At 51.3% G+C, this 23,945-nt stretch overlaps 1 protein-coding gene and 1 long non-coding RNA gene across 2 annotated transcripts in view; one reads left to right on the plus strand and one right to left on the minus strand.

Moving 5' to 3' along the window:
* ANKH (ANKH inorganic pyrophosphate transport regulator) overlaps positions 1 to 13,820 on the plus strand; it is a 141,241-nt gene extending 127,421 nt beyond the window's left edge. Inside the window, exons 9-12 of the mRNA XM_047093938.1 lie at positions 6,817 to 6,946; positions 10,012 to 10,135; positions 10,703 to 10,802; positions 12,348 to 13,820. Of these exons, the coding sequence (XP_046949894.1) occupies positions 6,817 to 6,946; positions 10,012 to 10,135; positions 10,703 to 10,802; positions 12,348 to 12,461 (468 nt within the window). The 3' untranslated portion in view covers positions 12,462 to 13,820. The remainder of the gene's footprint in view (positions 1 to 6,816; positions 6,947 to 10,011; positions 10,136 to 10,702; positions 10,803 to 12,347) is intronic.
* Positions 13,821 to 14,073: 253 nt separating this feature from the next.
* On the minus strand, positions 14,074 to 20,173 carry LOC124522518 (uncharacterized). Its single transcript, XR_006964797.1, has 2 exons — positions 18,053 to 20,173; positions 14,074 to 15,577 (listed from the first exon to the last, which is right to left on the minus strand). It is a non-coding gene; the product is annotated as an uncharacterized LOC124522518 (long non-coding RNA).
* Positions 20,174 to 23,945: the final 3,772 nt, after the last annotated feature.

Here is a 23,945-nt window from a genome sequence, read left to right on the forward strand (position 1 = left end):
GGTTGCCTCTAAGGAGCCAAAGCATCATTAGAAACCATGACCATTCATGTTATAATTGTGAATAAAAGGACTGTGGCCCAGGGGCACATGGGTGGCTCCATCGGTTGAGTGTCTGACTCTTGATTTCAGCTCAAGTCATGATCCCAGGGTCATGGGATCAAGCCCCACATCAGGCTCCTTGCTGAGCACGAAGCCTGCTTAAGATTCTCTCTGCCCCTCTCCCCAGTTCTCTCCCTCTCTCTCTCTCTCTCTCTCTCTCTCAAGATTTTTTTTTAAAAGGGGGCTGCAGCCCAAGGGTGGTTCATTTCTCAAGAGGCTAATACAATTAAAAGAAAAAGCCAGTAACCCTGAAGGTAGAACATTTGTCTGGAGTGGTCTATGCTCGACTAGAGATGAATGTACCTTGAAACACAAATAAGTATTTTCAAAGTTCACAATAGAGATGTCCTCGTCCATGGTCTGGTCCTTAGAAGACTCCGTCTGTCAGATACAAGAAGAGCGGGTCATGGATCTTCTTTAATATCCTTTTAGCATTCGTTTAGATTTACAGAAGCTGTGTGAAGATAGCTCGGAGAGCCACCTCTCGCTCTGTCTAGCTCTACGAGGGCCCCTTTGACGCAGTTGTGAGTCGTGGAGCCAACACGACCGTGACTTCAGCTCACAGCTCATTCCGATTTCACCAGCTTTGCCCTCACCTCCTTCTCGTGTTCTAGGTCCCATCTGCGTGACCACATTACAGTTAGTCTCCTTTTCCCTCAGTCTCCTCTGGTCTGGGAGAGTTTCTCAAACTTTGTTTCTGTGGCCTTGAGAGTTTTGAGGAGGAATACTCACTAGGTATTGTGTGGCACGTCCTTCCACGTGGGTTTGTCTGAGAGTTTTCGCTGTTAGACCGCGCTTCCGGGTCTGGGGGGAGGAAGCCGACCTAGGCGAGGTCCCATTCTCCTCACATCATATCAAGAATACAGGGTATTCACTGAGTGTTGTATGGAAACCAATTTGACAATAAATTTCATATCAAAAAAAAAGATTAAAAAAAAGAATACATGCTATTGACATGACTTAATCACTGTTGGTGTTGACCTTGATCACCTGGCCAAGGTCATGTTTGCCACGTCTCCACCGTAAGGGTCCTTCACCCCACTTTCTGCAACCGCTCTTTAGAAGGAAGTTTATGCGGTCAACTTGAGGAGTAGCGGGTATGTGTCACCTCCCTGAGGCCTTATCCAAATATGTAAACTATTTGGACCTCTGTGTGGCCGATTTAGCCTTATTTGTTTATATCAGTATGGACGCATGGGTATTTATGGTATCCTGGGGGTCATAATTCAATTCTGTATTATTTTGGTGCTCACATCGTTCCAACTTTGGCAATTGGGAGCTCTTTCCACGGAGCTCCTATGTTCTTTGACATGTTACTCCAGGGTGATCATCTCGTATGTTTCCTGTCCTCATCTTAGAGTAAGCCACTTCTCTAAGAAGCCCGGTTCCTTTTATTGGAGAATAAATAGAAAAACCAAGATCTGGGCACCGAGTGGGTTGTTCTATTTTGCTGGCCGCTGCCTAATGAGATAATATTGACAGCTAGCTCTGCAGGAAAAAAAAAAAAAAAAAAAAAAAAATTCAACCCTGCAGCTGCTCCAAGGAGAACAAATCATGTTCATTGTCAGTAGTTTATTAGGTTTGTGTTCTGGTTTGGAAAAGTCAATGTCATTAGGCTCTGCAAATATTTGAGGAACACGGCCTCCATGGTCAACGGGGAGGGCGTGTTCCTAGGGAAGACTCCTCTGGGTGAACTCATTAGAATAACACTTTTCCTGAAATGGTCTTTGTTAGGTTAACTTCTGAAGCTTCTTGTTTTCTGAAACAGACTAGTCGGATCTGATCTGATTAGTACTCTTTTTTTTTTAATTTTTATTTTATTTTTGAGAGAGAGAGAGAGAGAGACAGAGTGGGAGGGGCAGAGAGAGAGGGAGACACAGAATGCAAAGCAGGCTCCGGGCTCCCAGCTGTCCGCACAGAGCCCGATTCGGGACTCGAACTCACGAACCGTGAGATCATGACCTGCGCTGAAGTGGGACGCCCAACCGACTGAGCCACCCAGGCAGGCACCCCATGATCTGATTAGTATTCTTAAGGGAAGTTGACGTGCAGGTGCATATTGCAGCTTTTAACCACCACCGTACCTACTTCTAAGTTGCACATATTCCCTTCTGGGCAGTGCAGGAGACAGTCGCCTTTTTAGGGACTTGCTGGAAGGCAAGGGGTATTTTCATACTGGAAGCAGGGCAGAGACAAAGGGCCGTATTTATAAACTTGGGCGGGGAGGGGGAGGGGGGAAGAAGTAAGCATCAAGATACGTAGTGTCCCTTCTCTTTGAATAGTTACCTGGGATTGCTGAAGCCCCAGACCAGACTAACAGCGTTCTTGTTCTAGAAGACCCAGTCTAGGCTCTACGTGTGTGGGACTGAAAACCCCGAAGAGGCGCCTCCTTGTGGCATGTGACCTCGATAGGGACGTGTAAGGTATGCTTGGCACAGGTAGATACCAGATGGAGACCAGAGGGGTTCAGTGATTCCAAGTAAATGCAGCGGAACTTTAGAAATGGAGTATGAAGCCACCTCCAGGGAGGCTCTATTAGAGATCCACCAGACCTGCACATTTGATTTCCAAGGGACCAGAACTGTGGCCACTCGTCCAAGTACTTGATAGTTACGTAAGTGTCTCGTGTGACTTGTCCCTGTCGCCGTGTCCTCCGGACACAGATGGGTCTCCCTCCTTCAGAGGTTACTGATAATCTCCTCCAAGGCAGTAAAAAGCTGCCAGGTGAACATTATCCACGTGGAGAAGCAAGAGAGAGGAATCCCCTTACCGCACACGCTGGCTTGTACCGTCCTCTCTGACGGACGATCACACCCTCCTTTCTCCTCGGTTTGTTGAAACTTAAAGACCACCTTCCAGTGACTTACAAAACAGAGAGGTTGGCTTTATCTCACATTCAGATAATCACCATCACATAAATACAGCATACCAGTGATTCTCCCGAAAGCTTAAGTTCTTCGGAGAATATGCCCTGGTTATCTCCCTCCAACCTTTAAGCAAGACCCAGGATGGCTTACCCTCCATATGCCCTAAGGCACAAAGCAAGTCCAGACTTGGGGGCGATGCTCATTTCATCTTCATACTTTACAGCTTCACTGTACTGGAAGGTGTTTGGAAGGGCAGATGTCCCCCCTCTTCCTCAGGGAAATGAGTTGTGTCCCCATCCCGCGCTCGGTGTGGTTTTGAAGTTGTAATTGCGTGAACTTGCTCCCCACTACCTCCCCAGAGCCCGCCCCCGAACTAGAGGTGTGAACCTCACCATTTCAGGCTGGCGGCTTTGCAGTGGGAAAAGATGACACGGCCAGTTGTCCAGGCCGCTGGGTAATAAAGTCTCTGAGCTCTGAGTTACTGGAATTAAGGAAGTATTTTTCCCCTCATGTCAAGAGACGGGGTGTGAGTGCTGACAGCAGGCAGTAGGGTTAAGTGATCGTACACCTGTCAGTTTTGAAAAGCGATGGAATATTCTTTCCAGACGCTGGAGAGCACATGGTGAAACAAAGGCTTCATCACTTTTATAAGGTGAGACATTTTTAGGATAGATCTTCCAGGGCATTTGAGAAAACATTTCAACATGACATGGTTAATGGGACCAGCCTAATTCCATGAAACTCAATTTACCCAAAGCCTGAAGGACCTTATATTCTGACATCTCAGCGTTCTGCTTTTACATGATGGTGATTCATTTTATAATGTATTCACCTTCTTTTGAAGAGGAATCACTTGCACCTTAAGAAAGGGAGAGAAATATTGGATGGAATTGGCAGGTTTTTAGCATTCTCTGCCAAAGTTATATCGTTACATCTTTTAATTCAGGGTTTGTTAATCAATTATACACACACAAAGTTTTAAAAAGTCGGTTCTCTGGGGATTGTTACCGACGATAGCCGTTCCCCTAGGCTGCCCACTCCCCACTTTTCATACTCCCAGGCCCCAGGCCCCGCAGCTCTTTAGATGGGCTCCGACTATGGCAAACTCTGACCGCTGAGCCTGATTCCCTCCATTTCTTGAAAAAAAAATTGTACTTTTTCCTGGACCTCATCACTGTCCTATTTATAATTTTTCTCAGCTTTCTGTGTATTTGCCACTAACTTATTCTCCCATTTTCCCTTCATTGCAGAAACCCCATCATGTGTTCAGACCATTTTACATACCCTATTCCGACCAGCTCCAAGGCAGATCACCTGACCCGTGGGCCTGTCTCAGCCCTCCCGGGATCTCTCCTTACCCCTCTGAGGGATTCCCCAAGCCTTTTTCCTGAGATCGATCCTGTGTCTTTCTTTTTCTTCATCCGTGACTCCCTTACTTTGCAGAGTAAACCCCCCAAAGGCTTCTTGGAAAAGTATGCATGGGAAGGAAATCCTTTGAGGCCTTGAACGTATGAAGATGTCTTTCTTCCAACACACTGGATTGACCGTTCGATTCTGAGTTCTAGGACAGAAACCAGTTTCCCTCCTAACTCAGTGCCCTATGTCTTCTAACTCTTGGTGCTAGCTTTCTACAGTCTACAGTCTACAGCTGGAAGCTCCTAGAATCTTGTCTCTGCCTCCAGCATCGTTGATGCCGTGCCCAGTGGGTCTTTCTTCATCCGCTAGGCTACATCCTCCCGTTGGACCCTAGGACAGTCTTAAAAGTCTCAGCTTTCAGCTTCCAGACTTTCACTCTTCGTCTTCCTGGAACTCCCGTTATTTGAGTGTTCGGCGTCCCAGACTGGTCCTTTATTTCTGTTCTTTAAATCCATTCTCGTTGTCCGGGTCCATCTTTGTTGTAGATTTCTTCAACTTTCTCTTACTGTGACTGTGTGAATTTCTTATTTCTGATTTAATCTTTTTATTTTTCAGAAGTACTGTCTTGTTCTTCGTCCTTTTAAAATAACATTTCCATTTGGTCCCTGTTTCATGGATGTAGTTAGTATCTTCTCCCATCACTCTGGGAATATCAATGGGGGAAAGTTCCTTCCCCCCACCCCGCCTCTCTCTCTCTCTCTCTCTCTCTCTCTCTCTCTCTCTCTGTGTGTGTGTGCACTCTGTACCTGTGCATGTGTGCACACACACCTGTCCATCTTTCTGTCTCTGCACTGTGTTTCCTTCAAAAATTTTTTCCCTTTGTTTTAGCCTCTTCAGCTCTAAGGCCTTCCTCGAAGTCTGGTGATCCCTGGCTGTCTCCTCATCTGTACGGATGGGCATCAGAAGCCGACTGAGAACCGTGCATGTGTGGGAGTGGCCTGTCCCCTGTGTGGGCCTTGCTGGTGGCTGGAGGGGTGGGGGTGGGGGGTGGGGACTCATCAGGAGCGTCCAGTCTCAGGAACCCTGGTCTCCTCCGTGGGAGGGATGCAGCTGGTTGCCTGTGTTGCAGGAACTGAGCAGAGGAAGAAGACAGGACCTTCAGTGTCGTCCTCCCTTAACCCCCCTCTTTCCTGGGCAGCACCTGCCCTCCACTGTACTGGTTTTACGTTATCCAGACATTGAAGTCCAGGGCCCTGCCAAGTTCAAGGGACACCGTCACGAGCTGTGCAAGAGCAACTGTGGACAAGTTGCTTACTAACTAGGCTTTTCAGCAGCCTGCTATTGGCCCCGCTTTCACCCCCACTTCCAGAAGGGCCTGTCACCACATTTCCTGACCCGGGGGGGAAAGGGAAGAGCTGCAGACAGCTCGCTTCTCCCCATCAGTTTAAGATCATGCCATTTTCAGGGCAGCTGGGCGGCTCAGTCCGTTGAGCATCTGACTCGTCATGATCCTGGCTCAGGTCATGATCCCAGGGTCGTGGAATCAAGCCCTGTGTCAGGCTCCCTGCTGAGCATGGAGTCTGCTTAGGGTTCTCTCTCTTTCTGCCTCTAGCCCCTCTCCCCGACTCTCGCTGTCTCTGTAATATTAAAAAAAAAAAAAAAAAAAGATGCCATTTTCTTGGGTCTGTTAAATCAGTTTACTGCTTGCCCACCTGCTCTCCAAAGGTGCACATTTTGTGGGAATTGTCTCTTATTCTCTCAACTCGACCTCGGAGAGCTCCAGAACCTATCATTAATTTAAGTGTCACTGTTTCCTTTTTCATTAGGTGTGCTGATTCAGTGTGGCTCTGTGCATGCAGAATATTCCAGATGCTTTCAGGTCACTTCTAACTCTTTGGCTAAAGCTATAAAAAATCACAGGGGCGCCTGGGTGGCTCCGTCAGTGGAGCGTCCGACTTTGGCTCAGGGCATGATCTCGCGGTCTGTGAGTTCGAGCCCCGCGTCGGGCTCTGTGCTGACAGCTCGGAGCCTGGAGCCTGCTTCGGATTCTGGGTCTCCCCTCCCTCTGCCCCTCCCCTGCTCATGCTCTGTCTCTCTCTGTCTCAAAAGTAAATTAAAACATTTAAAAAAAGATTTTTTTTAAAAGCTATAAAAATCACAGTACTGAGCATGGTCACCCCGAACTGACCGAGCTGCTTAGCACAGTAGTTAAGTCGCTCACGAGAGCACACGGGTCTCCCTCACTAGCTGGGCTACCCACTCAGATGCATGCCGCATCTGCCCACTGCTGGGGTCCCTCTGGGGCACTTGTGGCAAATGGGCGGGGGCCCGTGTCTGAAGGTGAGAACAAAGCAGGACGGCAGCGGTTTGAGGACGGGCGCACCATTCGCCCTCTTTCCTAGCTCCTCGGGGTCACGGGACACCTGCCCCGATGCCACGTCACTCACATGTGCCTTCTCTTAATGACCTCGCTGACTGTGCTCTCTGCCCCCAGCTCTGTTTCGTGATGTTCTGGACCCCCAACGTTTCCGAGAAGATTTTGATAGACATCATCGGAGTGGACTTCGCCTTTGCAGAGCTCTGCGTAGTCCCCTTGCGTATCTTCTCCTTCTTCCCGGTGCCAGGTAAAGACACAGAACGAAAGGAACATTGCGGTTTACTCTCATGCCCGATTCAGTCTTCCTTCTCGGGAAATGTCTGCAAGGACGTCCCAAACAAGAACAAACCATTTTGGGCGCCTGGGTGGCTCAGAGGGTTAAGTGTCCGACTCTTGGTTTCCACTCCGGTCGTGATCTCGTGGTTTGTGAGTTCAGGCTCTGTGGTGACAGCACAGAGCCTGCTTGGGATTCTCTGTCTCCCTCTCTCTCGGCACCTCACCTGCTCTTGCTGTCTCTCTCTCTCTCTCTCTCTCTCTCTCTCAAAAATAAATGTTTAAAAAAAAAAAGCTGACACGTAAAAAAACCGAAACAGAACATAACATTTCGCAGTGGATTGGAAACGTGCAAACACATTTTATCCAGTAGGCTGAAAGTTTAAGAAACAAATCAGACAGCCCCAATCTGTTCCTCCAAGGTCAGAGGTCGCACACACGGTAAACAGCACACCCAAAGGGACAACGTGAGGAGTCTTCGGGGCCATAGAACTGTTCCGTGCCCTGATGGTGGCGGTGGCTACACAGATCTTTGCACGTGTTAGAATTCTTAGAACTGTCTGCTCAGAAGTCAGTTTTATAATATGTTACTGAAAAAGTAACACGCAAAAAAAAAAAAAAATAGGAAGGTGGACGATGACTAAAACCTGCCGATGTGCAAAGAAAGAGTAGTGCTGGACTTAAGACTCTGGGGGCAGAGTTAGGGGCGCCCGGGTGGCTCAGTCGGTTGAGCATCTGACTTCAGCTCAGGTCATGATCTCACGGCTTGTGGGTTCGAGCCCCGCGTCGGGCTCTGTGCTGACAGCTCGGACCCCGGAGCCAGCTTCGGATTCTGTTGTCTCCCTCTCTCTGCCCCTCCCCCACGCACACTGTGTCTCGCTCTCAAAAATAAATATTAAAAAAAAGTTAAAAAAAAAAAAATCTGGGGGCAGGGTTGAGGCCAGATGGCGTATGGCCAGAAAGTCAAGTGTCCACAGCTAAACACTAAGCCAGTTTGAAAATTCCCAAGCGGATACAGTAGGAGGAGGCTTACTATACGGGAGCAAGGTGGTTCTTTACGAGAGGAGCGAAGCCGGCTGCGGAATGGTCGGTGGGTGTGCCGCTTCTCCCGCGACGAAGGCGTCGCCACGTCTGCGTGTCTGCGTGTCGTGTGCCTGCCCACTTACTGTTCCTAGAAGTTACCCACCAAACTGGTAACAGTGGTTGCCTCCGGAAGGCAGGAGTCAGGACCGGGAGGAAGACTTTGTGCTGCATTCCCTTCTGCACCTTTTAAATTCTGTACCAAGTGCATGTCATTAGTCAAAAATGTATGGTGCAGGCGTGACTGGCTGGCTCAGTGGGTAGAGCGTGCTGCTCGTGACCTCAGGGCTGTGAGCTAGAGCCCCACGTTCGATGTGAAGATTACTTAAAAATATAATCTTTAAAAAAAAAACCAAAAAACTCAGTGCCCAAATAATCCGCCGAATCGTTCGGCAGGGCAGCCAGAATTGACAAAGCCCGAGTTAAGAAATGAGCCACGAACTAGAGGAGGTCAGGACTGAGGGCGCCATCCCTGAACCGGGTCACAAGCCACCCCTGCTCTCAGATGCCAAGCATTCCTGGAGGCTGGGTCTCTCGGGTGTCACCTTCCCAGCTGTGGCAAAAACGGAGGAGTGGAAGATCGTGGCCGTGGGGTGGTGTGTCTGGTCTTTGTCGGGGGCGGGGGGACCCTGGGGGAGCCAAGCTGTGCCAGGCGACCCCACCTCGAGGAGGCTGCCCCCTGCTGGAGATTGGGGCCCATATTGCTCCTTCCCCAGGCCCAGCTGGAGGAGGGACTGGGGGAATTCCAGCTGGGACGGGGGTCCAGCTGGGACAGGGGTGGAGTGGCTTTTAATCTCTCAACTCACTTCTGTGTCTATCACTCTAAGGCCTTGCAGCCAGCTGTCAGGCCCCGGCTGTCTTTGCAACCTGCGGGGGGTGGGCCAAGCCCATTAGCATTCCGTGTGCGCCCCCCGCCCTCTCGCTCAGCCAAACCCAAGTGTGCATCTGTGCTGTGTAAACACAACACCCCCCCGCCCCGGGGCAGGCAGGCAGGGCACCCCGTTCGACGAGGAGGGCCGCAGAGTCCCCCTTTGAATGTATCCTGGACGGGAGTTTTCACCCCAGGAGTGAGCACGTCCCCCTGCACGAAGGTCTCGGCCCCAGCCCGGGGCTGCCCACCCTGCGACAGACGACTAGGCCGCCGCTTCCTTCAGCCACTTGCGCTTTCAGATCCAAACATCCGGGGCACCTCTTCCCGACAAGGAGTGTCTGTGGCCTCCAAGGCCAAATTCAGTCCCTGCTTCACACGTCCCTCCTTTGTGCTCAGGCCGGGCGCCCTGCCCCGCGCCCCAGTTCACTAGCGTGGATGGGGAGGCGATACGGGGAATGCACCGAGGTCTTTGAGAAACAGTGACGTGTCGAAACAAGGGGGACACAGTTAGGGAAGGAGAAGAGGAGATGACCGGGGTTCCAGGGGCCGGGACGGCTAGGAAGGAGATCAGGAGAGCTTCGTCCTTCCCTCCCTGACCTCTGGTCGCCACACCCCCCACACAGGTGTCCTGGGAGACAGGGCTCCCCTCATACCCACAGTCAAAACTGACCCCCGCAAGTGGCCGCTTTTCTCTGTTTTTTAGAGAAGAGAAATCAGATCGGGGCTGGAGGCAGGGCAGGCGGTTGGGGCAGGGACAGGGTGGGCAGGGGGTCCCAGGGGCAGGCCAGGCCCGGCCAAAGACAGCCGGCAGTCAGAGTGGAGAAAGGCAGGTGCCCGCACCCGGCTGTCTGGATGCTCAGGGCTGCGAAGAGGCCAGAGGGGCCTCTTCCCAGGCCCAGAAGTAGGGTCAGGAACCCCGGCAGGGAGATACGGAGGCCAGCCCAGGGCAGCAGCAGCAAGGCCTGGGTCCTCACCAGCTGCCCCACGACCTCGGGTAGGCTGGCGAGGCGCGGGGTGGGGGTAGGGGGGGGAGTCTGAGGACCGGGAGAAGCGGGGTGTTGCTGACGAGTCCTTTGCTGTCCCCACAGTCACTGTGAGGGCCCATCTCACCGGGTGGCTGATGACTCTGAAGAAGACCTTTGTCCTGGCCCCCAGCTCTGTGCTGCGGATCATCGTCCTCATCACCAGCCTCGTGGTCCTGCCCTACCTGGGGTATGCTGTCGGGGGGGTCCTGCGGGTCCTTCTGCCACCTAAGTACATCTGCATTTTCACGTGGCATCCCCCGAGCACATCTGGAGCTAGAAATGCAGAGCGATACCTTCTTTCTCTGCCGAGCCAGTAGGTGGGAGGCTGCTCAGCGCCTTTCTAGAATACTTCCGGGGTCAGGCCCATTCACACTATTCACTGAGCACCTGCTGCGGGTGGCAGGCAGGAGAAGGGGGATAACAAGAGGGAGGAAGGGAGTCGTCACCCCCCACCCTCAGAGTCCCCGTCTCTGTATGGAGACGAGGGCAGGAAGGGCTGTGGGCTCACGAGCAAGGGGGACGTGGCCCGTGGCCCAGCCAGCAGATGTGGAGCCAAGACCTTGGGGTGGGGGGGTAGCTCGCCTCAGAGCTCCAGGTGCCCTCCCACAGGCGGGCCACTTACTAGGTGCAGCCCTTATCGGCGGATCTCAAGTGCAGTTGGTTCCTGTCTCGTCTGCTTTCCACTGGGTTTCCACTCTATTTGTGCCTCAGCACGGCTTCAACGGACAGATGGCCTTTGTGTTCTCATCCCCAGGGTACACGGAGCCACCCTGGGCGTGGGCTCCCTCCTGGCGGGGTTTGTGGGAGAATCCACCATGGTCGCCATAGCAGCGTGCTACGTCTATCGGAAACAGGTGAGCTGGCCGCGAAGCCTCCCCAGGTGTAGGGAGACCCGAGCGGCTCCCAAGGGCCCACAGCAGGAGGCGGCAAGGTGGTGGCACCCCACGTTCATCCCCTACCTCCACTGGGTCCACACTGCTCACCAGAACTCCAGGGCCCCTCCCGTGTGGGTTAGCCTCGTGGCCAGAGTATGTCAGCCCTGGGTCAGGTTCAACAACAAGGGGATACCTTATGATGCTATCATGTAGAGGATTCCTTACACCTGCCTTGTTTCAAAAGGCAGCCGTCCTGCTCAGGAGGGACATTGAGGACACAATCCTGCATACTAGTGTTGCCTCTAGAGAACTAAAACTTGTAGAAACTAAATCATGCTTTGACCACACAGGAAAATGCCGAAAAGGTGATTCCCTTTGCGACCGATCCGTCCTCTGAGTCCTTACAAACTACGACTTGATCACTGTGAAAGTCTAGAAAATGTTGGGTGATCTCCCCACTCTCTGTCTCTGCAGATCCCTTCCCCTCTTCAACCTGAGATAACATGCCACAGGAAAGTCTTCCCAGCTGCCCACCACACACACACACACACAAAACGTACTCTGTTGCCAGGTAATTCGTTTATCCTGCAGGGTTACCTGTTTGAAGGCACAGTCCTAAGATTATGACCACTTAGGGAGCAGGAGAGTGAGATTAGCCAGGGAAAGGTTGGGTAGAGGAGGGAAAGGGGCCAAGAATGGATGTCCCAGGCTCACCAGTATGATCCCCCCAGCCACGGCAGCTGGGTGATGAAGGCGGACATTGGCAGAGATTGGACCCAACCAAGGTCGGGGGTTTTGCCTGCAAGTGAGGTTACAGCAGAGAGAGGCACCGAAGTGACTATAATTGTTGAGCGTTTCATTTCAGCTGATGAAAGAGGAGAGAAGGGACCAGAAGGCCCATGGGTTGTGGGGGCAGGGTCCTGGAAGGAGGGGCCAGACAGTGGCAGGAGGTGGAGGACCAGGCCCTTGAAGCTGGCGGGCCAGTGGTGCTGAGGGTGTTAATAAAGACAGGGTCTCCAGGGAGCCGAGAATGGCGGAGGGTGGCTCTGGAGAACCTGATCCCCAAGGAGAAGAGGTCAGGGCATGGAGAGAGGCCATTTACTGCAAGGCGGGCAGTGCAGTCACCAGGAACTGGGACAGGCGACGAGCAGGGCAGGAGACAGACACAGACCCGGGGCTGGCCTACTCCGAGAGCAGGTGAGCCCAAGCTCATCGGAAGGGGGAGCAGTCGGCAGGTGGTGGAAGGAGGAGGCGTGGGGAGGGGCTGCATTCAGCTGACGGTGCGCTCCCGCTCGCGGCCGGGAGGGGGCAGACGGGGTTCCCCGAAGCTCCTAGCGGCCCCCCCTTCCCTCCCCCCCCCCCCGCCCCAGTACCCGGAGATGCAGCCTCGGTGACGTCACCCCAACCATAAACGAGACCGAGGTCTGCCGCGAGGGCCCCCGCCCCGGAGACCCTGGCGGCCCCTCCCTGTTCTGCGACGCGGCCCTGTCCCAGCCCCACACTGACGCGTCTTCTTGGGTCTAGAAAAAGAAGATGGAGAACGAGACTGCGGCCGAGGGGGAGGACTCGGCGATGACGGACATCCCGCCAGCAGAGGAGGGGACGGACGTCGTGGAAATGCGAGAGGAGAACGACTAAGGCCTGGACGCAGGCGCAGCAGGGGCGCTCGAGATGGTTCCGCGGCATCGTCTCCTCTCCCGTCGTGTTTTGTTCTGTTCTTGGCTTTGGTTTTGGTTTTGGTTTAACGGAAGAGGCCTTGATTGGCAGGTTTCGTGCAAACTCCCGGGCACACTGGGTATGGCCGCCCTGCGGGGGGGGGGGGGGGGGACCTCGACGACGGTCTCCGCCACCGCTTTGTAAAAAACCAACGGAACAACCGAGTTCGCGCCCCCGCTTCCCGAACATCCAGAAGACGCGGCTGCCTCGTAGAACGGGCCGTCTCCTCCTCCCTCGGACAATCTCCACTTGGAACCAAAGGACTGCGGCTGTGCCATCAGCGCCCTCGCCACCACTGCCCGGCAGGCCAGACTTGACCCCGTCCCTTTGCATCTCTCTTAACGAATCAGCAGGTTACAACTCGGCTTTCTTGGATCGGCTTCCCAGGAGCGGGAGCCCGGCTGTACACAGAGACGTGGCCCCGGAGGCCTCCGCCCTGCAGCCCGGAGCCGTCTGCCACACTCGTGCGCGCGGGGGGTCCGCGACAGGCTGCGGCCTGGAGTGGCCGTTCACACTGAGGAATGCACCTGTGAACGCGCTGCGCGGACGGACAGACGGACGGGCCTGACCTCCTCCCTGTAGGAAGGTTCGAGATGCCAGGGGAGTCGCGAGGACTGAACGATCGCCTTTCACCGGCATTGTCCTAGGTTTGAGCGAGCTCCCGCGTTTCAGACCCCGCCGTGTACATACATGAGCTAACTTTTTTTTAAGTTGTCACAAACGCGCATCTCCAAATTTCAGCGTCCTCCGGCATGACTTTCCCCGAAGGCTTGTTTCTCACTCACCTTTCCTGAAGATGGCGCTAGAGCAAGTGAAATGGAGCATTCTAACTTCGCGGTCTTAGTTTTTACAGTGAACTGAAGCTTTAAGTCATAATCTAGCATTCTAATGCCAGGTTGCTGTATCGTAACTTTTGAAGTAGATTCATTACCTGGTTCCGCTCCTTTTAGTCATAACCATGCGGTGCAGGTAATTTCACGCCACACGATAAAACATTTTATAAACGATAGCAAAGTCACTATGTGATACTCCCTGAAATGACACATTTGAAATCCATTCAGTGCAGTATATTTTTCTAAGTTTTGGAAAGCGGGTTTTTTCTTTAAAAAATTATGGACACAGTTCGCTAAATTCTTGATTTAGTCAAAATTCTAGACTGAAAGAACCTAAACACAAAAATATTTTAAAGATATAAATATATACTGTATATGTTATGTAATTTATTTTAGGCTATAATACATTTCCTATTTTCGCATTTTCAATAAAAGGTCTCTAATACAATACGGTGATTGTGTGCTCCACGTACCTGCAGTTGAAACGTATTGTATTGTATCTTCTTACAGTTTTACAGAGTCACTTGTATATAAATGTGAGGATCAGTAGATGACAAGAGAACTATTTTTAATTCTGGGTGGGTGACGGGTGTAACTGGGATCAGCTGGCATAGACAATAGTGGGAATGGAATACTTTGCCGGAAGGGCAAAAAAAGGAAAAAGGCGAGCCTTTTGTGTTTATTGTTTTCAGTGCTGTGTAATCATATTGTTCCTCATTAAAAAAAAAAAAAAAAAAAAAGAATGTAAGGGCAAGTCAGCCATGACCATCGCAGGGTTGCATTCACGTTTCTGGACAAGTGACCCTTGGGTGTGCCCACCATGGGGACAAATCTTCATGTGCTTCCCCCGAGCGACTTTTCCTCCATATATATGAGCGCTGGAAATTAAGATGCACAGCTTTTGGTTTCAGGGGCAGTTCTGAGAAGACGGGGGAAACGTCTAATTGTATCAGCTTTTTAAAAGTACGTGACTAGAAAATTAAACAGCAGTATTTTTTAACACGTGTGACTATTTCATGCTTGTGGGCCTGGAGCTTAAAAATCAAATTGAAAAAGCCACCTCTTCTAAGTCGGGGAAAGATCAGCTAGAGACCCTTCGTTAAGCACCTAGAACGTGTCATTTAGAACTTTAGAGATTTCGTCGGTGAGGAACATTCACGGCCATAAATGGGCCATTTCCATCTCAGAGAACACGGGATGCCGCCCCAAACCCAGACCACGATGACAGAGATTGTGCAAGATGTGTCCAAAAACTGCTGTCTGGAAGCACACCATTCCTCACACGGTTCCTTCACTCGGGCTGCTTAATTCGCGGCCTAACACAGGCACTTTAACTTCTAAGGCAAACCCTGATGCTTGCAGCTTCCTGGCTCTGTGCTGACCCACAGAGACAGGAAAGGTGGTCAAACCAGAAAGGAGAAGACACTTCTCCTTCCCGCTTTTTAGAGTAAGGAGGGGCACACATTTGACTCTGCCGTCCAAAAAAAGAGTTCCCCAACGCAGGTTTCTTTTTTATTGCAAGTTGCTCAGCTGACATCTATAGAAGGGTGTGGTGCTCACGTCCCATGTCGAGGACCATGAAAAGACCTGCCGTGACTTTCTCCGTGTTGGGCGACTTGTAGAAAACAATCTAAAGCCTTTTTTAACGTGAATGCTGAGAAGTGAGTTAGGGCAGCTCAGTGCAGTCTTTTTATACTGAGGGTTTTCTCTGTGCAAACCCAGGTCAGAGCAGCTCCTTTTGTGGCCTCCCTGCTTTTTTGAGGGTCATATGCCGGGTCATTCTAAACATGCAGGTGTCGTGTGCTCTGTTCTGCTTGGAGCTTGGTGGCACTGGACATCAGATGCCCAGGAACTGAGCACCAAGGACCAGGTGAGGCTGGCTCCGGGGAGGTCATGATAGGGTTGGATCTGTCGGCCGTGAGGCTCAGGACGTGCTGACAGGTCTGCTCAGTGGCCAGAACCCCTCACCTGTTTGGGATTCTTACTTTGGGCACGGAAGGCTATTGCTTGACATCACTGGGTGCAAGCCGGGCCCGGCCCCTCGCTGCCTGTGTTGGGCTCGTCTTGTTTGTGTGTTAGCCCTGGCGGGTGGTTTGGCTTTGGAAATGTCCCCGGGTGGCTGATTCCGTCAGAAAGAGTAGCTTCCACGCTGGTTCAGGATGTATCAGATTGACCAAGTAAAGCTTCGGTATGTGCTCTTAGTTTCTAGAAACAAAACAATTTAAAGACTCAGTGGTTCTCTGACTAGAGTTGTTTTCCTTAATTCAGACTGAAGTGGGAGAGACCAAGAACGAGTGTTGCAAAATAGGAAGTATTTATGCTGTTGTACTTAAGTGACATTATCTTGAGAAATATTTTCCCATATTTAAAAAATCTTTCCACTTCAGGGGCGCCTGGGTGGCTCTGTTAGGTTGAGTGACTCTTGATTTCGGCTCAGGTCACGATCCCAGGATCGTGGGATCAAGCCCCGCGTCGGGCTCCACGCTGAGCACGGAACCTGCTTGAGATTCTCTCTCTCTCCCTCTGCCCCTCTCCCCCACTCGCGCACTCTCTCTAATATGAAATGTTTAAAATTGCTACTTCAGCTGTGTTTCAACCAGCCACAGCTTCTGGCCTCTTATTCTGCAGGTCAGCTGACCCCTGAACTTATGATGAAGCTTTCAAAGTGACGCACAGACCAGAAAAAGGGGCCTTTTATGTTCTAAGTCCTGCCACTTTTTTGTAACCAACATTGCGATGGGCAGGGCTTTATGAGACAGGGCAGTTTGTAGTGTTGAGACCTGTGCGTTGCAGCCAAGTCCATGAAACCCGTCGATCGATCCCACCTGCCTTCCGTAGACAGCTGTCCTCACGCACAGCCTCACACGCCTCTTTCATAAAAAGCGTCTGAACCAGAGAAAAGCATGTTTTTGAGCCGCATGTTTGGTAAACATTCGAGAGGCTCCCTCTGTGTGGTTGAGTCTCTATTTCTGTCATTTGAAATAGCAAAACATCACATGACTCATCGGCTGATGTAACCACACGTGAAACAGGATGTAGAAGCAATCTGAAGACGAATGTACGAAAAGGCCCTGCCCTTTCGAAGGCTACACCTCTGAAGCGAACTACGCCAATGTTCAAAATGAGCGGAATTTTATTACGTAATCAAAATAACCCCAAACTCCGCTCAGAGGTCAGAAGAGAGGGGTGTGTGTGTGTATGTGTGTGTTGATCTCAAAAGGGAAAAATGATGGAGAAGAGATGGTGAGAGCTTGTTCTGAGCTGACTTTCTTCTCAAAAGGGAAAGTTCGAACTGTTAGCCTCTGCTAAGCAGAGCACCAAAGGTGGGCCTCCTAAGTCATCATTCTTTTTTTTTTTTTAACGCTTATTTATTATTGAGAGACAGAGAGACACAGAGTGTGAGCCAGGGGAGGGGCAGAGAGAGAAGGAGACCCAGAATCTGAAGCAGGCTCCAGGCTCTGAGCTGTCAGCACAGAGCCTGATGTGGGACTCGAACCCACGAACTGTGAGATCATGACCTGAGCCGAAGCCGGCTGCTCAACTGACTGAGCCACCCTGGCGCCCCCTGATCATTCTTTTTTTTTTTTTAAGTCATTCTTTGCCGAGTCCTACTGGTTCTGAAAGATTTTTTCCCTGCTTCATTTATAATCGGCCAGGTCTCCAAGTCTGTGTAAGATCTATGTGCTTGTGTAGATGGCAGTCGGCTACACATAGATTCAGCACATTTCTTATACTGCACCGCTTTTTGAGTTAGGTTACAAAGCTTAAGTGCACTTTACTAACGAGCCTCACCATGAGCTTCCACAGTCCGTGCATGTAAACAGAAATGCAGAAGAGGGGCGCCTGGGCGGCTCAGTTGGTTGGGCATCTGACTCTTGAGTTCGGCTCAGGTCATGATCCCAGGGTCATCGGATTGAGCCCTGCATCGGGCTCTGTGCTGAGTGTGGAGCCTGCTTGGGAGTCTCTCTCTCTCTCTCTCTCTCTCTCTGCCTCTCTCCCTTCCTTGCACTTTCTTTCTAAAATTAAAACAAAACAAAACCTCACAAGAGGTAGGATCCCTTCCTGTGTCCAGAAGTGGAAGTGGTTTCCTTAGGGTAAGGAAAGCTGGAGACAGACCAGCTTAAGATGATATCATTCACGGTCTGGCTTCATGGAAATTCAGTGGCATATGGAGACTGATTGGCACCATAAAGTTGAGAGGCAGACGTTCTCCAGCCATGAATCGGGGACAAGAAATGGTGCATTTGGAGCTGGGACACATCATGGCCAGGTGGACTCTGTTCCCTGAAGCGTGGGGCCACAAGCATAGGGGACTCACACTCTGGGTGGATCTGCTATGAAGGTGAAGTGCAGACCACCCTGGTCGAACAAAGGAGGCACCAGGTACACGTCTACACGTCGCCCGGCAACCACAGCCAGGACCAGCTGCCACAAAGCAGGCACGTTCCCCTAGCAGTGCCACATTCACGCTGGTAGAGGCGAATCCACAGCAACTTGTGATGTGTTTGGTTTGCTTAGCGATGTAGGGAGAAGGCAGATATCGAAAGCTGAAATGACCAAGGAGCTAGTCGGAGAACTTCGGAAACCTTGCCAGAGCCGCCCATGAGTTCTGTTCCAGACTCACAAGGCTGTGCTCATTCGTGGGACAGCTTAAATGGCACGACCTTCTACAGCACTCACCCCTTTCTGGCCTCACACTCGTCGCCTGCACAGTAGAGGCTTGGGCCATCACTGCTAAGGCTCCTTCTGGGGCCAATACTCTGGGTATGATCTAGGATTTAGAACCCCGGTACAGGATCCTGCAAGGGAAGGATAAAATTACCTCCTTTTTCCTTTCAGATCTCAACGTTCGCAGTGATCCCGGATTTTTTTTTTTAACAAAATGAGGTCTCCTGGGAGTCACTGCACATGTGCTGTGGCTTCCAGTTTACCAGCTTTTCAATTTCACATCAAAATTGTGGGTTCAATTGAAACTGATCACATCAAAATATCTGTGTAGCCTTTGATTAAAACTGACCGCAGAGGTCAATATAAAATACACATTGCCCTTGAACAATGGCTATATGTGTATTTCACAGACATAACTTTTTGTTAAGGGCATTTACATATGCTTTTCTTTTTTGGTTATTTTACGGAGGGCAGAATTTATGCTCATGTGTTGTCAAATAGTTTTCATACTCTAATTTTACTTTAAGTAAAGCTTAAAGTTGGCATGTGACTGACATTGCTTTTAGTTTCTTGATTTTCTTATTGGAACCATCAGTCTGTTTATACATCCCAAATTACATGATTTCCTAATTCTAACTACATTTCCCTTTTCTGTTGTACACGAGGCATTAAAATTTTGCCCTTCGCCCCGGTATCTAAAATCTGTAACCACTGGCATATTTCTTTAAAATCCCTTATTTAAATATGACCTATTGCTTCAAATTGTATTCTGTATTAAAATGAATTTTTACTTCCCATAATTGCAGTAATAGTGAAAGTACTTCTCTGAAGTACTCAGCTTCTCTCCACCCCTTCTCGAATGGGGATACCCACCATAGATGGGCATCAGGAAACGAAGAGGGCCAGAGCCTGAAACCCCCTCCCGCCCACATCTAAGGCATCCTTGTTCTTACTAGTCTTTATGTGAAAAGCATTACTCTCTTTAAAATGGAACGTCTTAACTTAGAAGAAGGATGGCTCTCATTCTTTAAACCTCCCGTGAGAGATTATAGACAGAAAGGGTTTTATTACATACCTGTCACCGACAGGGTTGGAAGAATCCCACCGCCCTGCCCGAGACTGTGTCTTCTCTTCTGCGCAGCTTTAGCGTGTGTCTTTGGGTTAAAATCCCAGATCTCAGTACTACTTCTACTATGCTTCCCTGTTAATGCCTCTTACTGTTAATTATCCCAAATCACACACACCCACACCTTATACGATGGTAGCAAATTTCCAAAAGGTTGATTACCCTTGTGATAAGCGGTTTGGATATAATTATAAATGTGATCTACTGGGCTTTTAGGTTAATATCATGGAGAAAACTACGCCCTCTCCCAAACTATCCTTTTCAACACTCTTAAAGGCAACATTTGAGTTGGGGGCAAGGTTAGCTTTGCTTATGTCTTTAATCCTGCCCACAATGAGCTCCAGGCTTCTTCCTGGACCACACAAGCCAATAAATACTGTGCTAATTTCCCAGCTCAACACATAGGTCTTTGCACAAAAAGAAAAAGAAAAACCAGGAACGGGAGTCCTCATTCTATCTCGGCTGCTTATCAGCTTTGAGTCGGGCAAGTTACTGGATGCCTGTGGGTTGGCCGTCTCTGCTCTAGAACGAGATCTTGTCCAGTTCTAGCCTAGCGCGACATCAGGATTTGCAGAGTCTGATCAAAGGCAGTGCAGGCAGACGGAGGTGCTCGTGGGCCGGGCTTCCAAGTGGCATGGAACTGACTCAGCCAGGGAATCTACAAACACTCCTGCCGGCCTGCTTTCAGCAGAGACAGACTACCACAGCGTTCATGGAACAGAACGACAGCCAATCTGGTCTTTGGTTCAGATACTCCGGACACCTTTGCAAAGACCAAAATTGAACGAGCACAACTGGTGCCCGACTTTACATTATACTACCCACCCAACCTTCAATCTGATTCGTGTAAAAAGCTCTCTCGCCGTAAAGGCAGGTGGCCCAGGAAAGCCGGCTGCGGTCAGCTGGTCTCCCCCAGCCCCAGACACTGTTAGGACACATGCTCACAGGCCCATTCGTCAAAAAGTCAGAAGTGGTTCCTCCACCGTGCCGGGCCACGCCACATCCTAGCTCAGCGGCTCTGCCCTTCCCCAGACACTGCCCTGCCCACCTTCTGGCCTGCCCCCGCCCCCCGCCCCCACCCCACAACTGTGTTGATCGGTGCTACTGAATTCTGCCCTCTTAGGAAAAGACCAAAAATGGCCCCCACGCCCCAGCCTGCTCCCACCGAAGTTGAGAATCCAGTTCTACATGCTCTCGGGTGACCTAATCTGGGCCTGTTTCCAGTTCCAAATACACACTGGTGATGCCCAGAGCGCTTTTTCCAGCCCAGACTTGCTCCTGCGCTTCAGACCAGTCACCTCCCAACCTCTTTCAGAGGGGTCCCAGAGGGCCCTTGGCCTTAGGCCCATCCCTGCACACTTTCTCCCCACCCTCCCCATGCGTTCTCCTGACTTCCATCTAGGTGAGTCACCCTGTCACCCACCCAGAAGCCTCCTCCATGCCCCACCCCTCCTTCAATCAAGCCACTGACCCTGGAAGCTCTTTCTCCTACTACCTGTCACATCTGTCCCTCCTCTGCATCCTTAGTCCCTCTGGCTTAGCTCACATGCTCCTGGTCACCTCAGGTAGCCTTCAGGCTCATGGGTCCTCCTGGACTGTGGGGTGAATGACGCCTCCTGGAGTTTTGCAGTGCACAACCTGCTCAACCATTCCTAGCAGGCTGACCACCTCCCCCTTGCCTTTCCAGGCTAGCCCTTCCTCTCACGCTAGGCATTGGGTTGCTATAAGGAGGACCTCACACTTACCTGGGTGGGCACCAGGCCGAGCCTGGGCTACGTGTAGTAAACCAGGCCCAGCCAGAAAGGAGGACGTTAGCATCCAATGAGAAGCAGCATCACAAGATGGGAACTCGTGCAGGCGGCCGGCCTCCCGGCTCCAGGTGTCTTCATGCCTGGCCTCATTCCAAAACCTGTTCCTTCTTTCATCCTCGCCCACCGCAAGGGCATAAAAGAACCCAGATACTTAAACAGGTAATTTGTAGAGATGGTTTCCTTGCAGAATTGTACTGAGCCCTTCTCCTCTTCAGCGCTGTGTGTGCATCACGTGTGAGTGTCGGGTGGGCGGCGGGAGATCCCTCGACACCTTAAGCCTAGTGACAAGGCTCTTCGGAGACACGGAGAGCGCCTGAAATGGGCCCCTAGTGGCGGGGGTTCGGAGCTCTGGTGTCAGATCTGCCAGAAGAGAGAGCCAGAGGGGAGGGGGCACCGGGGCTGGCTGGCACATGCCAACTTTGACAGGGCAGAGGTTGCAAAGCCTCTCCCCTGAACCAGACCTGAGCTACACAGGCCACAAGCCCACCAGGGGTCCTCCTGAGGTCCTGAGCAGGTGAACAGGGCTCAGAAGTAGGAAGCTGGGGGGGAGGGGGAGGGGAATCACTGGATTCCTAGGGGCTGCAAAGGTGGAGGGGTGGGAGGGGGGAAGATTGGCCACAGCATGCGCATGCGGAAGTGCTCACCAGAGGCCTTGAGCTGGGGGGAGGAGGAGGGGCAGAGGGGTCGCCACAGATCCCTGCGAGTGTCCCCCACCAGGATGAGAGAAGAGCTAAGCCCCGGCCAGGCCCAGGAGGGAGGCCGGTTTAGGACAGCGACCGTCAAGAGTAGGAGGTCTGCTCCCCCGCCCTCACGCTGGCCTCCTTCCCCCTGCTCCAGCTCTGGGAGCGGCGGCGGGGGGGTGGGGGGGGCACTCGGTGCCGTTAGTGGTCACTCGAAGCTTTGACTCTTCTACGACACACGGCATTCCGATTCCTGAACGGGGACCACGTCTGGCAACGTAAAATGACCGCACGGTTTCTCTACTCCCCAGGGGTGCCCAGGAAAGCGGTGGATGCCTGCAGGTGAGTTTCCATCCAGGGGCAGGGGAAGTTCTCCCACTGATCACCTGTTGAACAGTGGACGACAAAATCGCTTGGTGAGTCCGTGCCCGGAGCCATGCCATTCAGCTCACCTGTCACCGGTGCACGTGAGCTGTGCCAAAGTCGGGGACAGTTGGAGGGCTGGGGAGGGCCAGGGAGGGGACAGTTGGGAAGGACGGGGGGGGGGGGGGGAAGACCGGGCCGGCTCATCCTTGCATCTGGAGTCTGGAACTGTGCCTGCGGGCGCTCTTTGCTGAATGAACGATTCACGCCTTCCTCCCCACCTTCCTCCCTGGAACAGCTAACCCCAGGACACCCAGCAGCAGCCCCGCTTCCGGAGGCCTTCTCACCTCCAACCCCTTCTTGTTGATGAATCAAGCCTTCCACGAACTCAGATAACCTGAGCCAGCTGTCACTTGCAACCAAAAGCGCTCAACACGGACGTGCACTCACCCCTCTGTCAGGCTTCCCTTCTCGATGTTCCCTCCCCTACGTCTCTTTGGGAAATACAGAAACAGAAACGAAAACCAAAAGTATCCTCACCTATGACAGTCTAGTTAGAAAGTACGATAGATGGGCAAAGGACACGAGCTCCCAGAGAATGACCCGTGAATGGCTTCTACAGATGAAAGCAGGTTCAGCCTCACTCAAGTACAGGAACGCAAACTGAAGGTCCGACTGTCAACTCCGCAAAGATGAAGAATTTTGATAGAGCTCAGCGTTGGCAGGGGCCTGAGGAAGTTGGCACCCTTCCTCTCCAAGAGAAATGTCAATTAATGGCACCTCTTCAGCAGACGATTTGGCAAGATGTTTCAAGCACACACTCAACAAGGGAAAGAGATTAATGTCACGGGTGACCGTGGCGAGGCAATGCAGGAAAGAAATCCTAATGACCAACAGGTATCTAGGAAAAATGTCCACCATTACCAGAATCAAAAGCCAACTAAAACTAGATGTCTCTCTTTACATTTTTTTTTTCCTTGCTGCATTGTCAAAGTTCAAAATCAAATCACACCTCGTCTCACTCGGGGAACAACGAAGCAGTCTTACCTCCCGGTGAGACTAAAAATTCTTTCAACTTTTTTGGAGGGCAGTTTGGAAACACATCTCAAGAGCCTTAAACATGTTGAATCTAGAAATGCCTAAAAAGATTTGTGAATGAGAACGCTTCTTACAGCACTACTTGTAACGATGAAAGCTGGAAACATCCAGTGGCGTTAACTATATAATGTTTTTAAGAGGTATTTTTAAAACCTTAACAGTATATCATGTTCCTCACGAACCTAGCAAAATTAGGGTGTGATCCTCACGTACGTAAACCAACAACTGCCGTTCTGTTAGCTTTTCATTCTCAGTGTTCTCTCCGAGGTTTCTGAGGAGTGCCATCTCCCAAATGACCAGCATGGCATTTCATCTGCCCTAAGCTACGTCCCGGTTCTTGATTGGGAGGATGGCACCAGGGGAGTATTTGGAAGGCACTGTCCTAAGCGGTAATAAATCATCTAAACTGGTAACAGTGTATGTAAAGTGCCAGCACCACTGTCACCTATCTTCTCGACCACCCTGCGACACCAGAGGGCTGGGCTGCCAGGTGGGAGGGAAGGACAGAAAAATCCTCACTCACTCTGGGGAGCTGAGACAGTAGTGTCGCTCAGGGCTTTCCACTCCAAAGGCCAAATCTGTTCTGCCTCTTCCGGGCCAGAGGTCTATCATCAACCCTCCAGACCCGGGAGTTCAGAAGGTCATTACTAGGCCACCTACCGTGAGCCCAGACAAGAGGCAGGAGTAGGGGGAAGGGGGAGGGGAGACAAACAATTACAAGACCCTCCAGAAAGAATGCCCAGAAGGTCTTGAGCAAGATAAGAGATGAAGTGAAAGCATACCGTATAAATGCATGCTCATTTTGAACACACATAGCACAGTTGGTA

This window comes from Lynx rufus, unplaced genomic scaffold, assembly GCF_022079265.1.
Source record: "Lynx rufus isolate CCGP_SWC_20201006 ecotype Redwood Valley unplaced genomic scaffold, mLynRuf1.p SCAF_1, whole genome shotgun sequence".
Classification (NCBI taxonomy): Eukaryota; Metazoa; Chordata; class Mammalia; order Carnivora; family Felidae; genus Lynx; species Lynx rufus.